General features: G+C 40.8%; 1 protein-coding gene across 2 annotated transcripts in view; it reads right to left on the reverse strand.

Annotated features, from left to right (window-relative positions):
• LOC111529162 (stAR-related lipid transfer protein 9) overlaps nucleotides 1-20,472 on the reverse strand; it is a 159,074-nt gene that overhangs the window by 50,645 nt on the left and 87,957 nt on the right. For both annotated transcript variants that reach the window (XM_026447939.1, XM_026447938.1), the window contains exons 9-16: nucleotides 19,131-19,203; nucleotides 10,605-10,672; nucleotides 8,624-8,721; nucleotides 8,022-8,231; nucleotides 7,737-7,834; nucleotides 6,114-6,191; nucleotides 5,586-5,657; nucleotides 1,802-1,981 (exon numbers count right to left, since the gene is read on the reverse strand). In XM_026447939.1, the coding sequence (XP_026303724.1) occupies nucleotides 1,802-1,981; nucleotides 5,586-5,657; nucleotides 6,114-6,191; nucleotides 7,737-7,834; nucleotides 8,022-8,231; nucleotides 8,624-8,721; nucleotides 10,605-10,672; nucleotides 19,131-19,203 (877 nt within the window). The remainder of the gene's footprint in view (nucleotides 1-1,801; nucleotides 1,982-5,585; nucleotides 5,658-6,113; nucleotides 6,192-7,736; nucleotides 7,835-8,021; nucleotides 8,232-8,623; nucleotides 8,722-10,604; nucleotides 10,673-19,130; nucleotides 19,204-20,472) is intronic.

Here is a 20,472-nt window from a genome sequence, read left to right on the forward strand (position 1 = left end):
AAAAAAAAAAAAAAAAAAATCAGCAATCCTATCTTCAGGTGAGGTCATCATTCATCTCCATGTCTACGATTCAATCTAATAGTCATGTCCTTTAACCCTCTGCTGCTACCCTAAGCTCTACTACTTGATTTCTAGCTTTATCTACTCACTACACATCCAATCCATATATCAGATCAGTTCTACTCAAATACTGACCATTGTAATCACTCTGGTCTCTTCCTGACCTCCAGCCTCTCTGTGGTTCTGACTAATGGGAGGATCTATACAGCCATTTGGTGTTTAGTTCTCTTGCTAAGGTAAAAGTTGTCAGCCACTTCTGCCTCAGGCACTTTCACTAAGAAAATTTATGCCCCATGTACCAGAAAATAAGCTACTTTAAATTTTCTGTCTGAGAAGCTCAGTCTCTGACAACTTTCCAAAGGGCTTATCCTAAGAACCCTGATGAGCTTTGCTAACATCTCACTTCCATATGCTCTGCAGCACTAGGAAGGAGGCCAATTTCTCCAGGGATAACAGCAGCATTACATACTCCCCAGAAACTCTTTCTTTGTTCTTTTTAAATGTCAGCTGGGGATAATTATGAGAATGAAAACTAGCTTTTCAGTGAGCACAGGGATTTTGAGCATGTGAAGTACGTTCTGCTGTCCATAGGAACTGTCCTCCCACAGAACACACTGATGAGAAAAAGACGAAAGACTCTCTCTACCATAGGTCTCTAATTCTCAAAACCACTTCACTCAGAAATACAGACTGGCCTCCAGGTGACACAGAGCCAGGTGGGCCAGGTGCTGTTTGGAAGCTTTAACTTCAATCTTTTTCTAGATGGATGCCTGTCATCCCCTCTTCCCCCACCATCACACCACTCTAGCTCTTTGGACCCTCCCTATGTTTTAAGCTCCTTTACCTACTTTCTCTGTCTCCTTTTCCAGGTAAATGTAGTGATGGAGAAGTGGGAGGTGTACTGTTTGTTAATTTGGGGTTGAAGTGGGGAACTGTCAGAAGAAAACTTTCAAATCTTCTGAATTCCCCCTTTAGTCTCTGAAAGCCACCGTTTTTGAACATTATGTTTGTTTATTTTATTTATTTTTGAGACAGAGTCTTACTTTGTCATCCAGGCTGGAGTGCAGTGGCGTGATCTCAGCTCACTGCAACCTCTGCTTCCTGGGTTCAAGTGATTCTCCTGCCTCAGCCTCCAGAGTAGCTGGGATTACAGGCACCCACCACCACGCCCGGCTAATTTTTGTATTTTTAGTAGAGGTGGGGTTTCACCATGTTGGCCAGGCTGGTCTCGAACTCCTGACCTCAAGTGATCCGCCCGCCCTGGCCTCCCAAAATGCTGGGATTACAGGTGTGAGCCACCACACCCAGCCTGAAAGCCACCTTTGAGCAGTCTGTATTTGCAGAGTTTAGGAGCACTAATGGTATCTTGAGGTTAGGGTTTCACTCTCCATGACTGTACCCCTATGCTTCAGTAAGCCAGAAAAGGAATATGATAAGCATCATTCTTACTTTAAAATGAGAAAATTAAGGCAAAGAGAACAAAAGTAAGTTACATAACAACAACAGTAGCTGCAGTTGAAAAACAATTATTCTGATTTCCAGTCTTCTGCTCTATACATACAAAGGCAAAATAGATCACATTTGTCAGGTAGACCAGTTTCCTGAGAACAAACCTGAAGGCAGCTCTGTGGCATCTGTCTTGATTTCAATTCACAGAAACATGGCTGCTACTCCTAGCTTTTCCCTCCTTGACCTCTGGGGCCAGTGGCTTAGGAAGAAAAGGATATACTAGCCTCCTCACCTTGAGATGATAGAGCACAACACCTGTGCTGAGCACATCATCCTCCAAGGCCATCAGGTGTGGCAGACTGGAGTCGATGACCACCCCAGCCCTCCTCCTGTTGATGTCCACACTGTAATGCTCCATGAGGGCCTGCCAATCATTCCATTTCTGGGTCCAGTCTTTAGTCAGCTGGTCTACCTGCAGAGGTATAGGAGGTGATCTGAGACACTCAGCATGGGGAACACACTAAAGGTCAGAAGTCATTACATCTATTCCTATTTCCCCAGGGTACTACTTTATTGTGCTCCTCACAGATACTATTCAAAGCCCCACAGAAGCCCTTACCTCCTCCAACTGCAAGCTGTGTTTTCCAAGTTTTCTTCAATAAGCAAGTGTTACTTGTATAAACAGAAGACCCCTCAATAAACGTTATTTTTAAAGTTTTCTGCAATGAACATGTACTGTTTTCATAATTAGAAAAAAAATGCTATTTTCAAGTTATTTTTAAAAAATTAATCAGGATGTTAGACATCTGTGTTTATAATTTCCCTTTCCCCACCCCACTTTTATATGATCCATACTTGGGAATCCTTTTATGACCTAACACTTCTTTCCCAAAGTACAGTACTTTGAGCTATCATATAAGCTTGCACATGGCTCACAGAACCACAAAGCACTGAGAGGAATTTCCCCAGGTGGAACTAAGACTATATGGAAATTGTCTGGAAGATCATGTAATAAGACAATAAAAACAATAACAGTAAAATACTGAGTGCTTAATGTGTACCAGGAACAGAGTTTTAAGAGTAAATATATCCACGCTTAAGGTAAGACCGCCTTAGGGACATGCACAGTGATAAATGCAGGGTCCTTTTTATTCTCTTAGTGGAAACTGATGCCTAAGCAATGAGCTTATCCTGGGAATGGAAGAACTGAGGAAGCTCAGGGGAAAAAAAAAAAAAAAAAAATTAGATGTAGCTAAGTATTTCTCTCATAAAGGGAATACTTAAAAAAAAAATTATGCCAGGTTGGCTAGGCATGGTGGCTCACGCCTGTAATCCCAGCACGTTGGGAGGCCAAGGCAGGCGGATCACGAGGTCAGGAGATCGAGACCATCCTGGCTAACACAGTGAAACCCGTCTCTACTAAAAATACAAAAAATTAGCTGGGCGTAGTGGTGGGCACCTGTAGTCCCAGCTACTTAGGAGGCTGAGGCAGGAGAATGGTGTGAACCCGGGAGGCGGACCTTGCAGTGAGCCGAGATGGCACCACTGCACTCCAGCCTGGGCAACAGAGTGAGACTCTATCTCAAAAAAGAAAAAAAGAAAAAAAATTATGCCAGGTTTAGGTACGAGTACTTTATGTGCTCTAGAAACATTATTTTAATAATCATTGAGTTGAAGTTTGGAAACCAGGAAACTACAGGGTACCTGTAAAGGGCTGGGTTGGATAGGGACCCCTGGCATTGGTGAGTGGCAGGGTACTCTGGCTTACAGTTCAGCCAACCTGGCACAGCTGCCCCCTGGCTAGCTTTCATCACCTATTCCTACACTGCCTAAGATGATACAGTCAACAAGGGGAAGGTTCAAGTCCAGCTCAGCTGGCCTGCATAATGGAAGTATGCTCATGAGTTTGGAATGATTTCGGCTCACCTACTTCATCTCTTAGTATAGAGGGATGATATTTTCTGAACCAAAAATCAGAATACATGACTGAAGGAGGAATTTTTTAGAGAAACTTCTAGACGTGTTATTCAGTCTTGAGGTTTAGTAAGGGTGACAAAATGTTAACGTGGCCAGGATACTCTAATGACATATGAGGATGATGCAACAGAATATTAGAAATTGAAACATTTGGTTGTAGGATTTACATCTAACCCATCTGCCGGGTGTGGTGACTCACACCTGTAATCCCAGCACTTTGGGAGGCTGAGGTGAGTGGATCACCTGAGATCAGGAGTTTGAGACCAGCCTGGCCAACATGGTGAAACACCTTCTCTACTAAAAATACAAAAAATTAGCCTGGCATGGCAGTGGGCACCTGTAATCCCAGCAACTCAGGAGGCTGAGACTGGAGAACTGCTTGAATCCAGCAGGCGGAGGTTACAGTGAGCCAAGATCACACCACTGCACTCCAGCCTGGATGACAAGAGTGAAACTCCATCCCAAAATCATAAAAAATAGGCCAGGTGTGGTGGCTCATGCCTGTAATCCCAGTACTTTGGGAGGCTGAGGTAGGCGTATCATGAGGTCAGGAGTTCAAGACCAGCCTGTCCAACATGGTGAAACCCCACCTCTACTAAACATACAAAAATTAGCTGGGTGTGGTGGTGTGAGCCTGTAATCCCAGCTACTCGGGAGGCTGAAGCAGGAGAATTGCTTGAACCTGGGAGGCGGAGGTTGCAGTGAGCTGAGATTGCACCATTGCACTCCAGCCTCGGTGACAAGGTGAGACTCCATCTCAAAAAATAAAAATAAAAAATAAAAAAATAAAAATAAATCTAATCTGTCAACAAAAACAACTGCCCACCATTTTTTCCTTTTAAATATTTCTGGGGGCCAGGTGCAGTGGTTCATGCCTGTAATCTCAGCACTTTGGGAGGCCAAGGTGGGTGGATTACCTGAGGTCAGGAGTTCAAGACCAGCCTGGCCAATGTGGTGAAACCCTGTCTCTACTAAAAATGCAAAAATTACGTGGGTGTGGTGGTGCACGCCTGTAGTAGCTACTCGGGAGGCTTAGGCAGGACAATCACTTGAACCTGGAAGGTGGAGCTGAGATCATGCCACTGCACTCCAGCCTGGGTGACACAGTGAGGCTCCCTCTCAAAAAAAATAAAATTAATTTTTAAAAAAGTCTCTGGGAATCACCATTTATTCTACTTTTCCAAAATGTCTTGTCCTTGCCCTCACTGGGTTACAGTAGTCTCTTTCCTGGTTGGTCCTCTGCTTCCAGTCTTCCCACCTTTCAATTCACCATGCATACAACTATCATATTAATTTCCCAAAGATACTCCTTTATTATGTCACCAACCTGATTCAAGAAGCTATTAATCCTGTTTACACCAAGTTCAAACCTTCTAAACTTGCCCTAACCTTTCCTGCACTACCCTCTACCATGAACACCCATTCTAACCAGCTTAGTCTTCCTCACAGTGTGTGCTTCCACGTGGCCTCTGACACCCCTTCCTTCTCCCAGTTTCAAGGCTTTGCTTATGTTATCCCTCCCTCACCCAATGCCTTACCCCTTCTCCCTATGTAACAACCCCAGCAAACCTTCCAGGGCTAGTTCAAGGTCAGTTCTCTGCCTTCCAGCACCAACATATGATGTCTGCTCTGAAAATCCCAAACCATAATGATTTATTCCTTCCCTAGACTCTTTTCATCTAAATCACATGGTTCATGAAACACACTATTCTTTAAATGTGTTTCCAACTAGACTGCAAACCATTTGAGGGCAGGGACCTCTCTGTACCTCTTGCAGCAACATGCTGAGAACCTATTTGGTCCTCAAACAATGAAGGTTGACTGATTTACAGGCAAGAAAACAGTCTTTTCCCCCCAGGCTACTCTCACTATCCAAAGGACTTATGAATCCCTGAGAGAACAACACAAAGTCAGAAAGCCATTAACACTCCCCTAGGCAAACACATCCCCTGGTCAAGGCTTAAAGGAAACAAACATTGTCTTCAAATTAGACAGCTCTTCTCTGCCCTGCCAAGGGAGCAACCCTACCTAGCCCAGGAATAATGGAGGGAGCTCCCAGGGTGATGTAAAGCACTACTGAGTCCACCCAACACACCCACCTTCAATTCATTTTGGAGAACCAGCTCCTTCAGGTTTTCATCCTTTTCATCATTCAATGAACCAAAGTTTCTCTGCACAAAGATAGAGATGTGCTTTGATGTTTTCCTGGTCTGAACTTCAGGTAGGTCCCACCCTTACACTTGTGAAGGAAGATGAGGTGCAGATAAAGGAAAGACTTTATCATTAAAATGAGAAATAAATCAGGAGCCTACGTATTTGGGCTCATATTAGTACAAAGATGGAAAATAAAAATAAATTTTCCTAAAGGGCCCCATTCTCCGTACCTGCCCACACAGGGCAAGGACCATTCAGGCACAAGACAAGGGATGATAAAGTGAAAAAATGCCCACACCACCTGAAGCTACACCAAGAAATCAGATAAATCTCTGTTTTGTCTTTGCTCCTGTCTCTGCCTCATGAGAGTCAACTGAGAACACGGCATGCAGCAGGGCCCAGACTCTATGGAGAAGAGAGGCTCAGAAGGAGAATTTCACTTAAGTATGGAAAGGTTCTGACTGTCGGCATACCAGTTCAAAGCTCAGCAGCAGGGCTTTCAGTCTTTCAATCTCTTCTCTGAGTTCTCTAATCAGCTTTACGTTTGCATCCTGAAACAGAGAGAACTCCATCACCGCTGATTGTTATCAAGTCCCACTCAGCTGTGAAATGCTATTTGCAATTGGCTTGGAAGAGGTAGATTACTCCTTTGGAGTAGGCTCTACAGCGGTCAGTCATTCTCAAGTTGTGGTCCCAGGACCTGCAGCATCCACTTCACCTAAGAACTTGTTAGAAATGTACACTTTGGCCCACCCCAGACCTACTAAACCAGAAACTCTGAAGGACTGGGGCCCAGCAGTGTTCGAACAAACTCTCCAGGTGATTCTGATACACACTAAAATTTGAGAATGACTTCCCTAGAGGTCAAGCAGGTAACACAAAAGCTAGGGCATGTATAGGTAGTAGGTGTTAACCTTCCTGTATTGTGACTAAGCCTAATACTGCCTAATTACATTGCCTTTTTAAAACAGTCTACATATGGGTTATATATATGTGTGTGTGTATATACATATATGTATATATGTGTGTGTGTATATATGTGTATACATATATATATATATGTAGTGTGTGTCTGGCCACCACCTATGATCCCTGCTCTGGAACTTCTCACTGAAATTGTGAAGGAACATTTGAAAAATTCTCATTTAGCTTTGAAAAACCAATGAATAGTTTTGTGTGGGCAGAGGAGAAAAACAACAGAGAGAAAAAACATTAAAAGATAAACAAAAACCAGTGAATTCCTACACTCTCCTTTTAATATCAAAACAGAGAAGTCACTGCAATTTGCAAAGAGAAAAATAAAACACAGACAACTTGCATAAAAAAACACAGGCATAAGACTGGGCACCTTGGCCCACACCTGTAACCCCAGCACTTTGGGAGGCTGAGGTGGGAGGATCATTTGAGTCCAGGAGTTTGAGACCAGCCTGGGCAATATTGTGGGACCTTGTTTCTACAAAGTTTTTTTTTTTTTTTTCAATTAGCCTAATGTGGTGGCATGCACCTGTGGTCCCAGCTACTCAGGAGGCTGAGGTGGGAGGATCGCTTAAGCCCTGGAGGTTGAAGCTGCAGTGAGCCACAACAGTGCCACTGCACTCCAGCCTGGACAACAGAGCAAGATCCCTTCTCAAAACAGGCAAACAAATACAAAAACACAGGAATAAATCAACATAAATTCAAAATAAAAGCAGTAAACACAAATTTTTAAATGAACTTTCTTAGAGTGAGCCATTATTGCACCACTGCACTCCAGCCTGGGTGACAAAGTGAGACCCTGTCTCTAAAAATAAAATAATAAAATAAAAAATAAATGACCTTTCTTAGAGCGATAATGGTAAAATAAGGAATCTTAAGAGGAATGGCCTTAGGGAAGTATCTAAAATAAGTTATTCATAAAAGGTTACTGAATGAAGGGCAATAGAGATAGGAGAGAAGGAGATGACAGTACAAGAAAGAATTCTACTCCCTCACCATTTGGAGAACAAGTCTGGAAAGCTGAGGGGAGTACAAAGAGAAGGAAATCAACAAGAGAGAAAAAAAAATAAGGAGAGCTTTGTGTAAACTATATCAGACCAGGACTTCTGAAAAGGTCTCACCTCGTTTACTCGTGGCTTGTTGATAATGTTTTTGGCACTGGATGCATATCTCAGTGTGCTCATGGTCTCACTGTAGCTAGTGTGTGCAGGAGACACCGCTGAGGTAGAAGAAGAAAGTTTAAAAACATGCCAGCCCATCCATCCCAGCCCTTATTCACTTGCCTTGATACTACTGCCCATGCTGTATAAGACCCCTGATGAAATGAGAAACCTGGGTGGCCATGGCCCTTTCTCTGAGATACAGTACCAGTCCCAACACAGATCCAGCTCTGGCATCCCACTCACTGGCAACCATGATGGTTTTAGAGTTGCCTCCAAGGCTGTCCTTCAGCAGCCAGGTCAACACAGAGTCTCGGTATGGGATATAAGACTGCCTTCGGGAGGGTGCCCCTCCACTGCTGGTCCCAGAAGGAGAGCTAAGGATTCCACTGTCACCACCATTGCTGACTGAGCTGTTGAGGCTCTGGCAGCTGCTGAAAACTTGGGAGTTCTGGGCTTAAAAGATGAAAAAAGAAAATGGAAGAAAGAAAGAATTATGAAGCAAATATATTAAAACAAAACAATGGTTGGAGAACACAGACTTAACTATCATATTTCCTAATCCCTTTCTGCATAGAATAGAGTATTTTAGGGATTCCTAAAGACTTCAGACTTAGGATACGAAATGTTTGAGCCACATAATTTTTTTAGACTCCCCTCTTTTAGAACTGATGGTAGTAAGATAGCATTCTACTCTAAAACCAAGGACAAATATCAATTTTTCATGCCCCAAACTAGAAGATAACCTTACCAAAAGGAACCCTGTGTCTACCCTATTGTGACAACATGAAAACATGAGTTACTTTCCAAAGTCTCCCTCCCAGTCCTATTATCTATCAGCAAAATACCTAAGGTGGAGATGACAATTCCCAGAGTCACAAGGGACTTGTTGATATTGGCTCCTTCAGTAATGCGGTCCTTACAGTAACTGGGGTCTGCTCTTTCACTAAAACACAGTCAATGAGAAACAAAAACAAAAGCAAAAAAAACATTGTCTTTATAATACTGTTGAAAAATATTATCCATTATTCTGTATATCATGCTGTAAAAGACTCACATAATAAATTCCTTTCAGAATTCAGTTTCAGAAAAAAATGTTACCATCTTGTAATGAACTGGACTTTTTCTGCTTCTCAGGCAATAAAAATCGAATAACTCTTTAGGTTTCTGTTTTTGACTGTCAGAACACTTTATGCTAAATGTAATGCTCATTTACAATTATGATATTAGCATGACTTTTTGGTATATTCACTTCTCTATCTTTATTGTTTTAAATTCATGTATTTATAGCTTTATGGGATTTGTGTCATTAGCTGACAACAGTTTTGAATTTCTTTTTAAAGTATTAAAGGAAATATTAATATTAAGGAAATATTAAAAATTCACACTTCCAATTGGCTAATAGTTTCTTTCAAACAGCACTCCGTTCTTAAGGGAATACTGTATCATATTAATTATCTGTTTTAAAATAAGAAAATTTGCCTTATTTCATCTTACACTTTCTTGTGATCACATTATCCCCCTCAAGACTAACTCTTTTTAAATACATATGTAATTATAATTCATGCTCTCTTCTAATACCTACAAGGCAGTATCTTCTCAACCTTTCAAGATTTTTAAAACTTATTTTCTTTAGAGATGGGGTTGAGCTATGTTGTTATGTTGCCCAGGCTGGCCTCAAACTCCTGGGCTCAAGTGAACCTCCCAACCTCAGCTTCCTGAATAGCTGGGACTATAGATGTGCACCATCAAGTAAAACTTTTTTTTTTTTTTTTTTAACAGAGTCTCGCTCTGTCGCCCAGGCTGGAGTGCAGTGGCGCGATTTTGGCTCACTGCAAGCTCCACCTCCTGGGTCCACGCCATTCTCCTGCCTCAGCCTCCCAAGTAGCTGGGACAACAGGTGCCTGCCACCACGCCCGGCTAATTTCTTTTTTGTATTTTTAGTAGACACAGGGTTTCACTGTGTTAGCCAGGATGGTCTCGATCTCCTGACCTCATGATCCACCTGCCTCAGCCTCCCAAAGTGCTGGGATTACAGGCGTGAGCCACAGCACTCGGCCTAAAACTTTTTTTTTAAGAACTGCATAGAAATCAATATTAAATAAAGAGAAAATAAAATCAATAGTAAATCAGAGAAAAGGTGTACTAATTCAGTTACCTTCACTGAAAGCAGTGGTTTTTTAATCTTTCCTATACATTAGAATCACCTGGGCAGATTTAACAATCTCCTGATGCTTGCACTCCCACCAATCTCACTAATAATCTGATGTATCTGATCTGAGGTATAGGTATGGGGAGTTTTAAAAGGGCCTCAGGTGGCCAGGTGCAGTGGCTCAAGCTTGTAATCCCAGCACTTTGGGAGACTGAAGCAGATAAATCGTCCAAGGCCAGGAGTACAAGGCCAGTCTGGGCAACATAATGAGATGTTGTCTCTACAAAAAAAAAAGAAAAGCCAGATGTGGTGTCATGTGCCTGTAGTCCCAGCTACTCCAGAGGCTGAGGCAGGAGGGTCGCTTGAGCCCAGTAGTTCAGAGTTACAATGAGCCATGATCATACCACTGCACTCCAGCCTGGAGCCTGGGCAACAGATTAAGACTGTCTCAAAAAAGAAAAGGTTCTCAGGTGATTGATTTAATGTGCAACCAAGATTTAGAATCCCTCATGTATAGGAACTTTTCAGCCCCCAGAAAATAACTTCTTAACCTAGCATTCGAAGAGCTTCTTTTGTAATATTCTCAGGATGACTGAAATGTGAAAAAGATTGGAAGAGCTTATTCCCTGTAAAACACTTACAAGAGTAATTCCTCTTAGCTTTGAAATCCTAATTACCTGCCTGCTAGGTCCACAAAGTTGATCTTGCTAACCATTTCAGAAGGGAGGTTGTTCTCCAGGATTGCCTAGAGGAGAAAGCACATTTAAAGCCTGTCATTTGGAACAATTTGTATTGTTTTCCCCTTAAACATTCCTCTAACCAAGGTGACATTTTGGATTTTTATCCAATTTACTCAACAAATCTGTATTCTAATGTGATGCAAACCAGATATCTCTCAATATCTGACAGATAAAATCAATAGGGCCCTGGATCATCACTTTAAAAACAAAACAAAACAAAAACACCAGAACTTACAGACTAAGCAAACTTCCATGAAGCTCACTAAGCATAACCTTCAGGGGCATTGGGAATTTCAGTACAATTCACCATGCAAATGCTCAACTCCCTCCCAGGGGGCTCTGACTCTTACCAGCAGAGAGCCACAGCATGTGGGTGGCCTCTGATGGCCTCTTGGTAACCTAAGTCACAGCACCTTGCCCGGGCAGAAACTCTGCCCTATAAGTTCTATTTAGTGGCATCCAGCCCCCAAGAAGAAACTACTCTGACCCCCACCCTGATTCAATGTGGATTTTGTTACTTTGTTTTAGAAATTAATTTTGGGGATTTTTTTTTTTTGAGAGAGTTTTGCTCTTGTTACCCAGGCTGGAGTGCAATGGTACGATCTCAGCTCACTGCAACCTCTGCCTCTCAGGTTTAATTGATTCTCCTGCCTCAGCCTCCCAAGTAGCTGAGATTATAGGCATGCACCACCAGGCCCGGCTAATTTTGTATTTTTAGCAGAGACAGGGTTTCACCATGTTGGCCAGGCTGGTCTTAAACTCCTGACCTCAGGTGATCTGCCCGCCTCGGCCTCCCAAAGTGTTGAGAATACAGGCATGAGCCACTGCACCGACTAGAAATTGTTCATGTTATACATCATCAACCGAATGTAGTTTTAGAACATTTCAAATAATCCCCAAATCCCTCAAGTCTTTGCAATCAATCTCTGTTCCCATTGACAGCTTGAAGCAATCACTTAACTTTCTATGTCTGAAAGTCTGCCTTTTCAGAGTGTTTCATATAAATAGAATCATACAATGTCTGGCTCTTTTCACTGTACATAATTATTTTGAGATTCATCCATGTTAAGGCATGCATCAATAGTTTATCCATTTTTACTGCTATTATTCCATTGTATGGATATGCCATAGTTATCCATTTGCCTTTTGATAGATGTGTGGGTTGTTTCCATTTTGGGGTAATTACAAATAACAGTTATGCATTTGTGTACATCTTTTTGTGGACATTTCTCTTGGATAAACACCTAGGAGTAGAATTGCTGGGTCATATGGTAGTTATAGATTTAACTTTTTAAGAAACTGCTAGGCTGGGCACGATGACTCATGCCTGTAATTCCAGCACTTTGGGAGGCGGAGGCGGGTGGATCACGAGGTCAGGAGATTGAGACCATCCTGGCCAACATGGTGAAACCCCGTCTCTACTACAAATACAAAAATTAGCCCAGCATGGTGGCATGTGCCTGTAGTCCCAGCTACTCAGGAGGCTGAGGCAGGAGAATCGCTTGAACCCGGGAGGTGGAGGTTGCAGTGAGCCAAGATCATGCCACTGAACTCCAGCCTGGGTGATAGAGTGAGACTCCATCTCAAAAAAAAAACAAAAACAACAACAAAAAAATCTGCTAAATGCTTTTCCAAAGTTGTTACACCATTTACATTCCCACCAGTAGAGCAGTGTATGAAAACTCCTGCTCCTATGCAACTTGCTGATACTTAGTATATTAGGCATGTTAAAAGGTGGGTAGCGGTATCTTGTTTGGTTCTAATTTGTGTTTCCCTAATGAATAAGAATGTTGAGAATTTTTGCATGTACTTAATTGTCACTAGCTTATTTTGTTTAGTGAAATGTCAGTTTAAAATTTTTGCCATTGTTTTGAGTTGTTTTCTTATGGTGTTTAGAGTTCTTCATATATTCTGGATATAATTCCTTCATCGGATGTATGTTTAGCAAAGTTCTACCTATCTGTTTTTTTTTGTTTTTTTTTTTTTGTTTTTTTTTTTTTTTTGAGAGGGAGCCTTGCTCTTTCACCCAGCTGGGGTGCAGTGGCACGATCTCGGCTCACTGCAACCTCCACCTGCTGGGTTCAAGCAATTCTCCTCCTCAGCCTCCCAAGTAGCTGGGATTACAGATGTATGCCACCAAGCCTGGCTAATTTTTGTATTTTTAGTAGAGACACAGTTTTCACCATCTTAGCCAGGCTGGTCTCAAACTCCTGACCTCAAGTGATCCACCCGCCTCGGCCTCGCAAAGTTGTGGGATTACAGGCATGAACCACTGCACCTGGCCTGCATTTCTTTTTATTCTCCTAACAGTGTCTTTAAGAGAGAAAAAAGGGGCCAGGCACGGTGGTTTATGCCTGTAATCCCAGGACTTGGGGAGGCAGAGGCAAGCTGGATTGCTTGAGGTCAGGAGTTCGAGATCAGCCTGGCCAACATGGTGAAACCCCGTCTCTACTAAAAATACAAAAATTAGCCAGGCATGGTAATGTGTGCCTGTAATCCTAGCTACTTAGGTGGCTGAGGCAGGAGAATTACTTGAATCCGGGAGGTGGAGGTTGCAATGAGTCAAGATCATGCCACTGTGCTCCAGCCTGGAGACTGAGCAAGACTCAGTATCATTATTTAAAAAAAAAGTGCAAAAGGCCAGGCGTGGTGGGTCATGCCTATAATCCCAGCATTCTGGGAGGCTGAGACAGGAGGATCACTTGAGCCTAGGGATTTAAGACCAGCCTGGGCAATATAACAAGATCTTGTCTCTATAAAAAAAAAATTAAAAAGTTATTTTGTACACTGTAAGTGTATACACACACACGTGTAAGTCCCAGCTACTTCAGAGGCTGAGGCGGGAGGATCGCTTGAGCCCAGGAGGTTGAGGCTGCAGTGAGCCATGATTGCGCCACTGCACTCTAGCCTGGGTTACAGAGTGTGACCCTGTCTCAAAAAAAAATTATAAAAGTACAAAAGTTTGAAATTTTGATTAACTCCAAATTTCAATTTGTATTTTTGTTCAATTTATGTTTTCAGTGCCATATCTATAAAACCTTTGCCTAATCAAAAATCACAAAGGTTCTCCTAAGTTATCTTCTAAAGTTTAATAGTTTCAGGTTTCCCACTTAGATCTATGATTCAATGAGTTAACTTTTCGATAAAGTGCAAAATATAGATCAAAGTTTTTTTTCATATAGACATCCAATTGGTCTCCCATCACTTGCTGAAAAGATAGTTTCTCCACTGAATTGCCCTTGCAACTTTATTAAAAATCAGTTGCCTATATATGTATGAGTCTATTTTGGACTCTATTCTGTTCCCGTAATCTATTTATCTTAACACTACCACCACACTATCTTGGTTACTTTAGCTTTAGGAAGCATAGGGTTTATCTCAGATAATGCTCCATGTGCACTTGAAAATATGTGTATTCTGTGATGTTGAATGAAGTGTTCTGAAAATGTCAGTTAGGTCACATAGTTTGATAATGTTGCTCAAATCTTCTATTTCCTCACTGATTTGTTTGGTTATCTACCTACTACTGGAAATTAGGTACTAAAATATCCAACCATTGTTGAACTGTCTATTTTAATCTTTCAATTCCATCAGTTTTTTCACGTATTTTGAGGTTTGGTTGTTCAGAGTGCCTAGATTTATAAATGTTATATTTCTTCAATGTACTGACTGACCCTTTGTCATTATGAAACATTCCTGTCTCTAGTATTTGTCTTAAAACCACCTTTTTTTTTTTAAGACGGAATCTCGCTCTTGTCGCCCAGGCTGGAGTGCGATGGTGCAATCTCAGCTCACTGCAACTTCGGCCTTCTGGATTCAAGTGATTCTCCTGCCTCAGCCTTCCAAGTAGCTGGGACCACATGCTTGGCTAATTTTTTTTTTTTTTTTGTATTTTTAGTAGAGACGGGGTTTCACTATGTTGGCCAGGCTGGTCTCAAACTCCTGACCTCAGGCGATCCATCCACCTCAGCTTCCCAAAGTGCTGGGATTACAGGCTTCAGCCACCGTGCCCAGCCTTAAAACCTATTTTTTTGCCCGACATTAAAATACCACTCCAGTTCTCTTATGCTTTACTTTTTAAAAATTTTCAATAGGTTTTGGAGGAAGAGATGGTGTCTGGTTACATGAGTAAATTATTCAGTGGTGATTTCTGAGATTTTGGTGCACCCATCACTCAGTGTACCTTGTACCCAAGGTGTAGTCTTTTATCCCTTACCCCCCGTTCCCACAAGTCCCCAAAGTCCATTCTTATCATTCTTATGCCGTTGTGTCCTTATGCCTACGTGTCCTTACGCTTTTGTATCATTCTATGCCTTTGTGTCCTTATAGCTTAGCTCCCACTTATGAGTGAGAAGATATGTTTGGTTTTCCATTCCTGAAGTACTTAACTTAGAATAATGGTCTCCAATTCCATCCAGGTTGCTGCAAATGCCATTATTTCATGCCTTCTTATGGCTGAGTAGCATTCCACAGTATACATATACCACATTTTCTTTATCCACTCATTGACTGATGGACATTTGGGCTGGTTCTATATTTTTGCAAATGTGAATTGTGCTGCTAAAACATGCATGTGCAAGTATCTTTTTCATATAACGACTTCTTTTCCTCTGGGTAAATCCACTTGTAGTTCTTTAAGGAATCTCCACACAGTTTCCTATAACGGTGGTACTAGTTTATATTCCCAACAACAGTGTAAAAGCATTCCCTTTTCGCCATATCCATGCCAACATCTTTTTTTTTTTTTTTTTTTGAGACGGCTGGAGTGCAGTGGCGTGATCTTGTCTCACTGCAACCTCTGCCTCCCAGGTTCAAGCAATTCTCTGGCCTCAGCCTCATGAGTAGCTGGGACTACAGGAGCGTGACACCACACACAGCTAATTTTTGTATTTTTAGTAGATACAGCATTTCACCACGTTGGCCAGGCTGGTCTCGAATGCCTGACCTCAGGTGATCCACCTGGCTCAGCCTCCCAAAGTGCTGGGTTTACAGGCGTGAGCCACCGACCCAACCTCTTCTTTGATTTTTTGATTATGGCCATTCTTGCAGGAGTAAGGTGGTATTGCATTGTGGTTTTGATTTGCATTTCCCTGATAATCAGTGATGTTGAGCATTTTTCTTCCCTATGTTTGTTGCCATTTGTGTATCTTCTTTTGAGAACTGTTTATTCATGTCCTTAGCCCACTTTTTGATGGGACTGTTTTTTTCTTGCTGATTTGAGTTCCTTGTAGATTCTGGATATTAGTCCTTTGTAGGATGCATAGATTGCAAAGATTTTCTCCCATTCTGTGGGCTGTTTACTCTGATTACTTCTTTTGCTGTGCAGAAAATTTTTGTTTTATTTAAGTCCCATCTATTTATCTTTGTTTTTGTTGCATCTGCTTTTGGATTCTTGCTCATGAAGTATTTGCCTAAGCCAACGTCTAGAAGGATTTTTCCAATGTTATCTTCTAGAAGTTTTATGGTTTTAGGTCTTATATTTAAGTCTTTGATCCATCTTGAGTTGATTTTTGTATAATGTGAGAGATGAGGATCGTGTCATTCCCCTACATGTGGCTTGCCAATTATCCCAGCAACATTTGTTGAATAGGGTGTCCTTTCCCCACTTCACATTTTTGTTTGCTTTGTCGAAGATTAGTTGACTGTAAGTATTTGGCTTTATTTCTGCATTTTCTATTCTGTTCCATTGGTCTATATGCCTGTTTTTGTCCCAGTACCATGCTGTTTTGCTAACTATTGGCCTTCTAGTATACTTTGAAGTTGGGTAATGTAATGCATCCAGATTTGGTTTTGTTGTCGTTTTTGAGACAAAGTCTCACTCTGTTGCCCAGGCTGGAGTGCAGTGGTGTAATCTCGGCTCACTGCAACCTCTGCCTCCCAGGTTCAATAGATTCTCCTGCCTCAGCCACCCGAGTAGCTGGGATTACAGGTGCCCACCATCACGCCCAGCTAATTTTTTCTATTTTTAGTAGAGGCGGGTTTCACCATGTTGGCCAGGCTGGTCTCAAACTCCTGACCTCAAGTGATCCACCTGCCTTGGCCTCCCAAAGTGCTGGAATTACAGGCATGAGCCACTGTGCCTGGCCCAGATTTGTTCTTTTTGCTTAATCTTGCTTTGACTATGTGGGCTCTTTTTTGGTTCCGTATGAATTTTAGGACTGTCTTTTCTAGTTCTGTGAAGAACAATGGTGGTATTTTGATGGGAATTGCATTGAATTTGTAGACTGCTTTAGGCAGTATGGGCATTTTCACAATACTGATTCTATCCATCCATGAGCATAGATATGTTTCCATTTGTTTGTGTCATCAATGATTTCTTTCAGCAATGTTTTGTAGTTCTCCTTGTAGAGGTCTGTCACCTCCTCGGTTAAGTATATTCCTAAGTTTTTTTTTTTTTTGCAGCTATTGTAAAAAAACGTTGAGTTCTTGATTTCTCAGCTTGCTTGCTGTTGGTATACAGCAGGGCTACTGATTTATGTGCATTAATTTTGTATCTTGAAACTTCACTGAATTCATTTACCAGTTCCAGGAGCTCTTTGGATAAATCTTTAGAGTTTTCTAGACATACAATCATGTTGTCAGCAAATAGCAACAGTTTGACTTCCTCTTTACTGGTCTGGATGCCCTTTATTTCTTTCTCTTGTCTCATTACTCTGGCTAGGACTTACGGTTACTATTTTTATGGTATATCTTTTCCCATCCTTTTACTTTCAACCTGTGTCTGTGGTTCTAAGGTGTGTTTCTTATAGACAGCATATAGTTGGGTCTTGCTTTTATGCAATTTGCAAATTTGTACCTTAGGCAATTCACACTTAATGCATTTAATAATTATTGATGTGCTCAGAACCATCCATGTCTGATTTTTCTTTTTTCTATGTCTCATATCTCCTTTGTTCCTGCTCTTCCTCCACTGCCTTTAACTGTTAAGTATTTTTATTAATATGTACCATTTTAACTTCTGTTGGGTTTTTTTGCCCAGAGGTGGCAGAAGAAATGCTGATTTTTAAAATTATGTTTTTGAGCTATTTTCTTAGTAGTTGCTCTCCAGATTACTATACATACCTTTATGATCTACTGCAAAGTAATACTAACTTAATTCCTGTAAAATATAGAAACTCAAATATATATTTCACTTCCCTTGTGCTGTTATTTTCATATATTACAATGTACAAAAATGCATTGTTATAATTGTGGTTTTACGTAATCTTATTTTATTGACGTTAGAAGAAGAAATGAGAAAGAATGTAGGTTTTTTTATATTTACTCACACATTTACCATTCCCAGATATTTCATTATCTCCTATAGATTTAAGATACTTTCTAATATCACTTTCTTTCAGCCTAGAAGATTTCATTTAGTTTTCTTGTCAGGTAAGTCTGCTGCCAATAAATTCTACCTTTTTTTCCCCCCCCCAATCTGAGAATGTTCTTATTGACAGTTTTTTACATTCTCTCAGCACCCTGCCTTCTAGGGTTCAATGCTTCTGATGAGAAGTCAGCCATTCATCATGTAATTGTTCTCCTGTATGAGTCACTTTTCTCTAGCTGTTTTTAAGATTTTCTCTTTGTCTTTCAACAGTTTAAATATGATGTGTCTAGGTGTGGATCTCTTTGTGTTTATTTTACTTGGAGTCCTTTGAGCTTCTTAGATCTCTAAAATGATTTTCACAAATTTAGGAAGTTTTTGGTCATTGTTTTATTTTGGGTGTGGTGCTCCTCACTTTGTTACATTCCTTTAATCTATTTTCAGACCACAGAAAGGATTTTGTCCAGCTTTATAGTTGCTTTCTGGGGATATGACTTGACCTCCTCATTCCATCATAATGGAAGTGAATCTTCTAATATTTCATTTTAATGCTTATTTTTTTAACCTTTTGTTTTAAATGTCCACACTGATCACACAAATTGAAAGTGTTGTAAAATGTTAAAAACAAACACAAGCAGAAGATATTTTGATTAGTCTTTATAAAATGCTTCTACCCATTCTGGGTGTACAGCTTAATGGATTGTGTGTAAATCTGGTTTATAATATTAGGTTCTATCAGTGGACCTATACATGTGAAAAGAAGAAAAGGAAAAGAAATAGGACTGGGGGCAGTGGCTCACATCTGTAATTCTAGCACTTAGGCAGGCCGAGTCAGGTGGATAATTTGAGGTCAGGAGTTTGAGATCAGTCTGGCCAACATGGTGAAATCCCATCTTTACTAAAAATACAAAAAAAAATTAGCTGGGCGTGATGGCGCGTGCCTATAATCCCAGCTACTCAGGAGGCTGAGGCAGGAGAATCACTTGAGCCTGGGAGGCAGAGGTTGTGGTGAGCCAAGATGACACCACTGCACTCCAGTCTGGGCAACAGAGTGAGACCCTGTATCAAAAACAAACAGAAATAGGAAGGAAGACAAGAAAGTGGTTTAAAGGCACAAGGAGAGGAAGAAATCTCACCAAACATAAGGGGTTACCAACCTGCGTGTAGTGGATAGTGAAAATGGCGTGGGATCTGCTGCTGGCCTCATGAACATGGGTGGCTGCTGTGATTCTGTGTATACAAGGAAAAACTGTTAGGACGAGGATTGTTCACACATGGTGGATTCTTAAGAATCTATAGGGAATACAAAAAATGTTAGTGCTGAGGTTCACAGATAAGAATCACATTTAGTTCAGTTTCATAAAGAGGAATAGTCCAAAGAGGGCAGAAGCAGCACGTTAGGTGCTATCTGAGAATAAAAAGGAGTGCAGCTTCATACTAAACTACACTGAAACTTTTTTTTTAAGCAATAGAAGCAAAAATTCGAGTGTCAAGAGAAATGAAGACTAGAACGTCATCAACCTGGAAGAACAGGCCCAAGATAGACCCATTTTATTTTATTTTATTCTTTTACTTTATTTTATTTTATTCTTAGATCCATTTTAATATGAAAAGTGGATGTAGAGAGCTTGCTGAGAAGGTACCTCAAAGAGAAGGTAAGTTTTGAATTAATATTCTGTGTTTAATCAAATTCTATTAATCAAATATTAATTCTACAGTGTCAGAAAGATCTTGGAAATGAGATCTCAAATCACATCAATATCATGCTTAAGCCAGGTAGAATTCATATCTCCCTTAGAAATCCATTACAGTGTTAACATTCAAAGTCAGGAGAGGTTTTCCCTTATCTAAGAGCATCTCACTGTGTTCTGTTCTCAGAGGATCTGGAGAATTGAAGAAAAGGGTCAAAATCTAGAGGCTAGTCTCATGATTCAAGTCTGACACTGAAAAATCACGGAGCTCAGGGTATCCTGAAGACTAGAAGCAAGTGTCTCCAGGAGAGTTCCATGAAGCTCAGGAGAATGTTAAATATAAATTTCTTCCTTTATGTTCAATTAACTTGGTCCTGATATTAACAGGATAAATAGAAGGCTCTATAGACTTTTTTATCCCAGGGAAAAAAACCCTTTTTAGGGACATTTACTAGTAATATTCTAGGTATTTCATAGTAATTTACAACACGACACGTTATTACAATTTACAATAGCTTTTAGGGGAATCTACAGCACCTGGTTATTCATAGCAGATTCAAAACAGTCTTTTGGGGGGCTACCTTATAAGTATGCAAAACTAGAAAAAAAATGGTTTTCTGCAACTTTTACACTATATTCGTCCTTATATCTATCAAACCTAAGGAGAGGACAATGCAGGTAAGAATCTTTTCTTCCAAATTTAGAAGCTCTAAACAACGTAAAGTAACTTCCTTGGGCTTACTGCCTAATATTACTATGTCCAGAACAGATTCCAGCTTCATTACTAGTGAGAAGAGACTAAATCTTA

Source organism: Piliocolobus tephrosceles, unplaced genomic scaffold (assembly GCF_002776525.5).
Source record: "Piliocolobus tephrosceles isolate RC106 unplaced genomic scaffold, ASM277652v3 unscaffolded_110, whole genome shotgun sequence".
In the NCBI taxonomy this organism is placed as follows: domain Eukaryota; kingdom Metazoa; phylum Chordata; class Mammalia; order Primates; family Cercopithecidae; genus Piliocolobus; species Piliocolobus tephrosceles.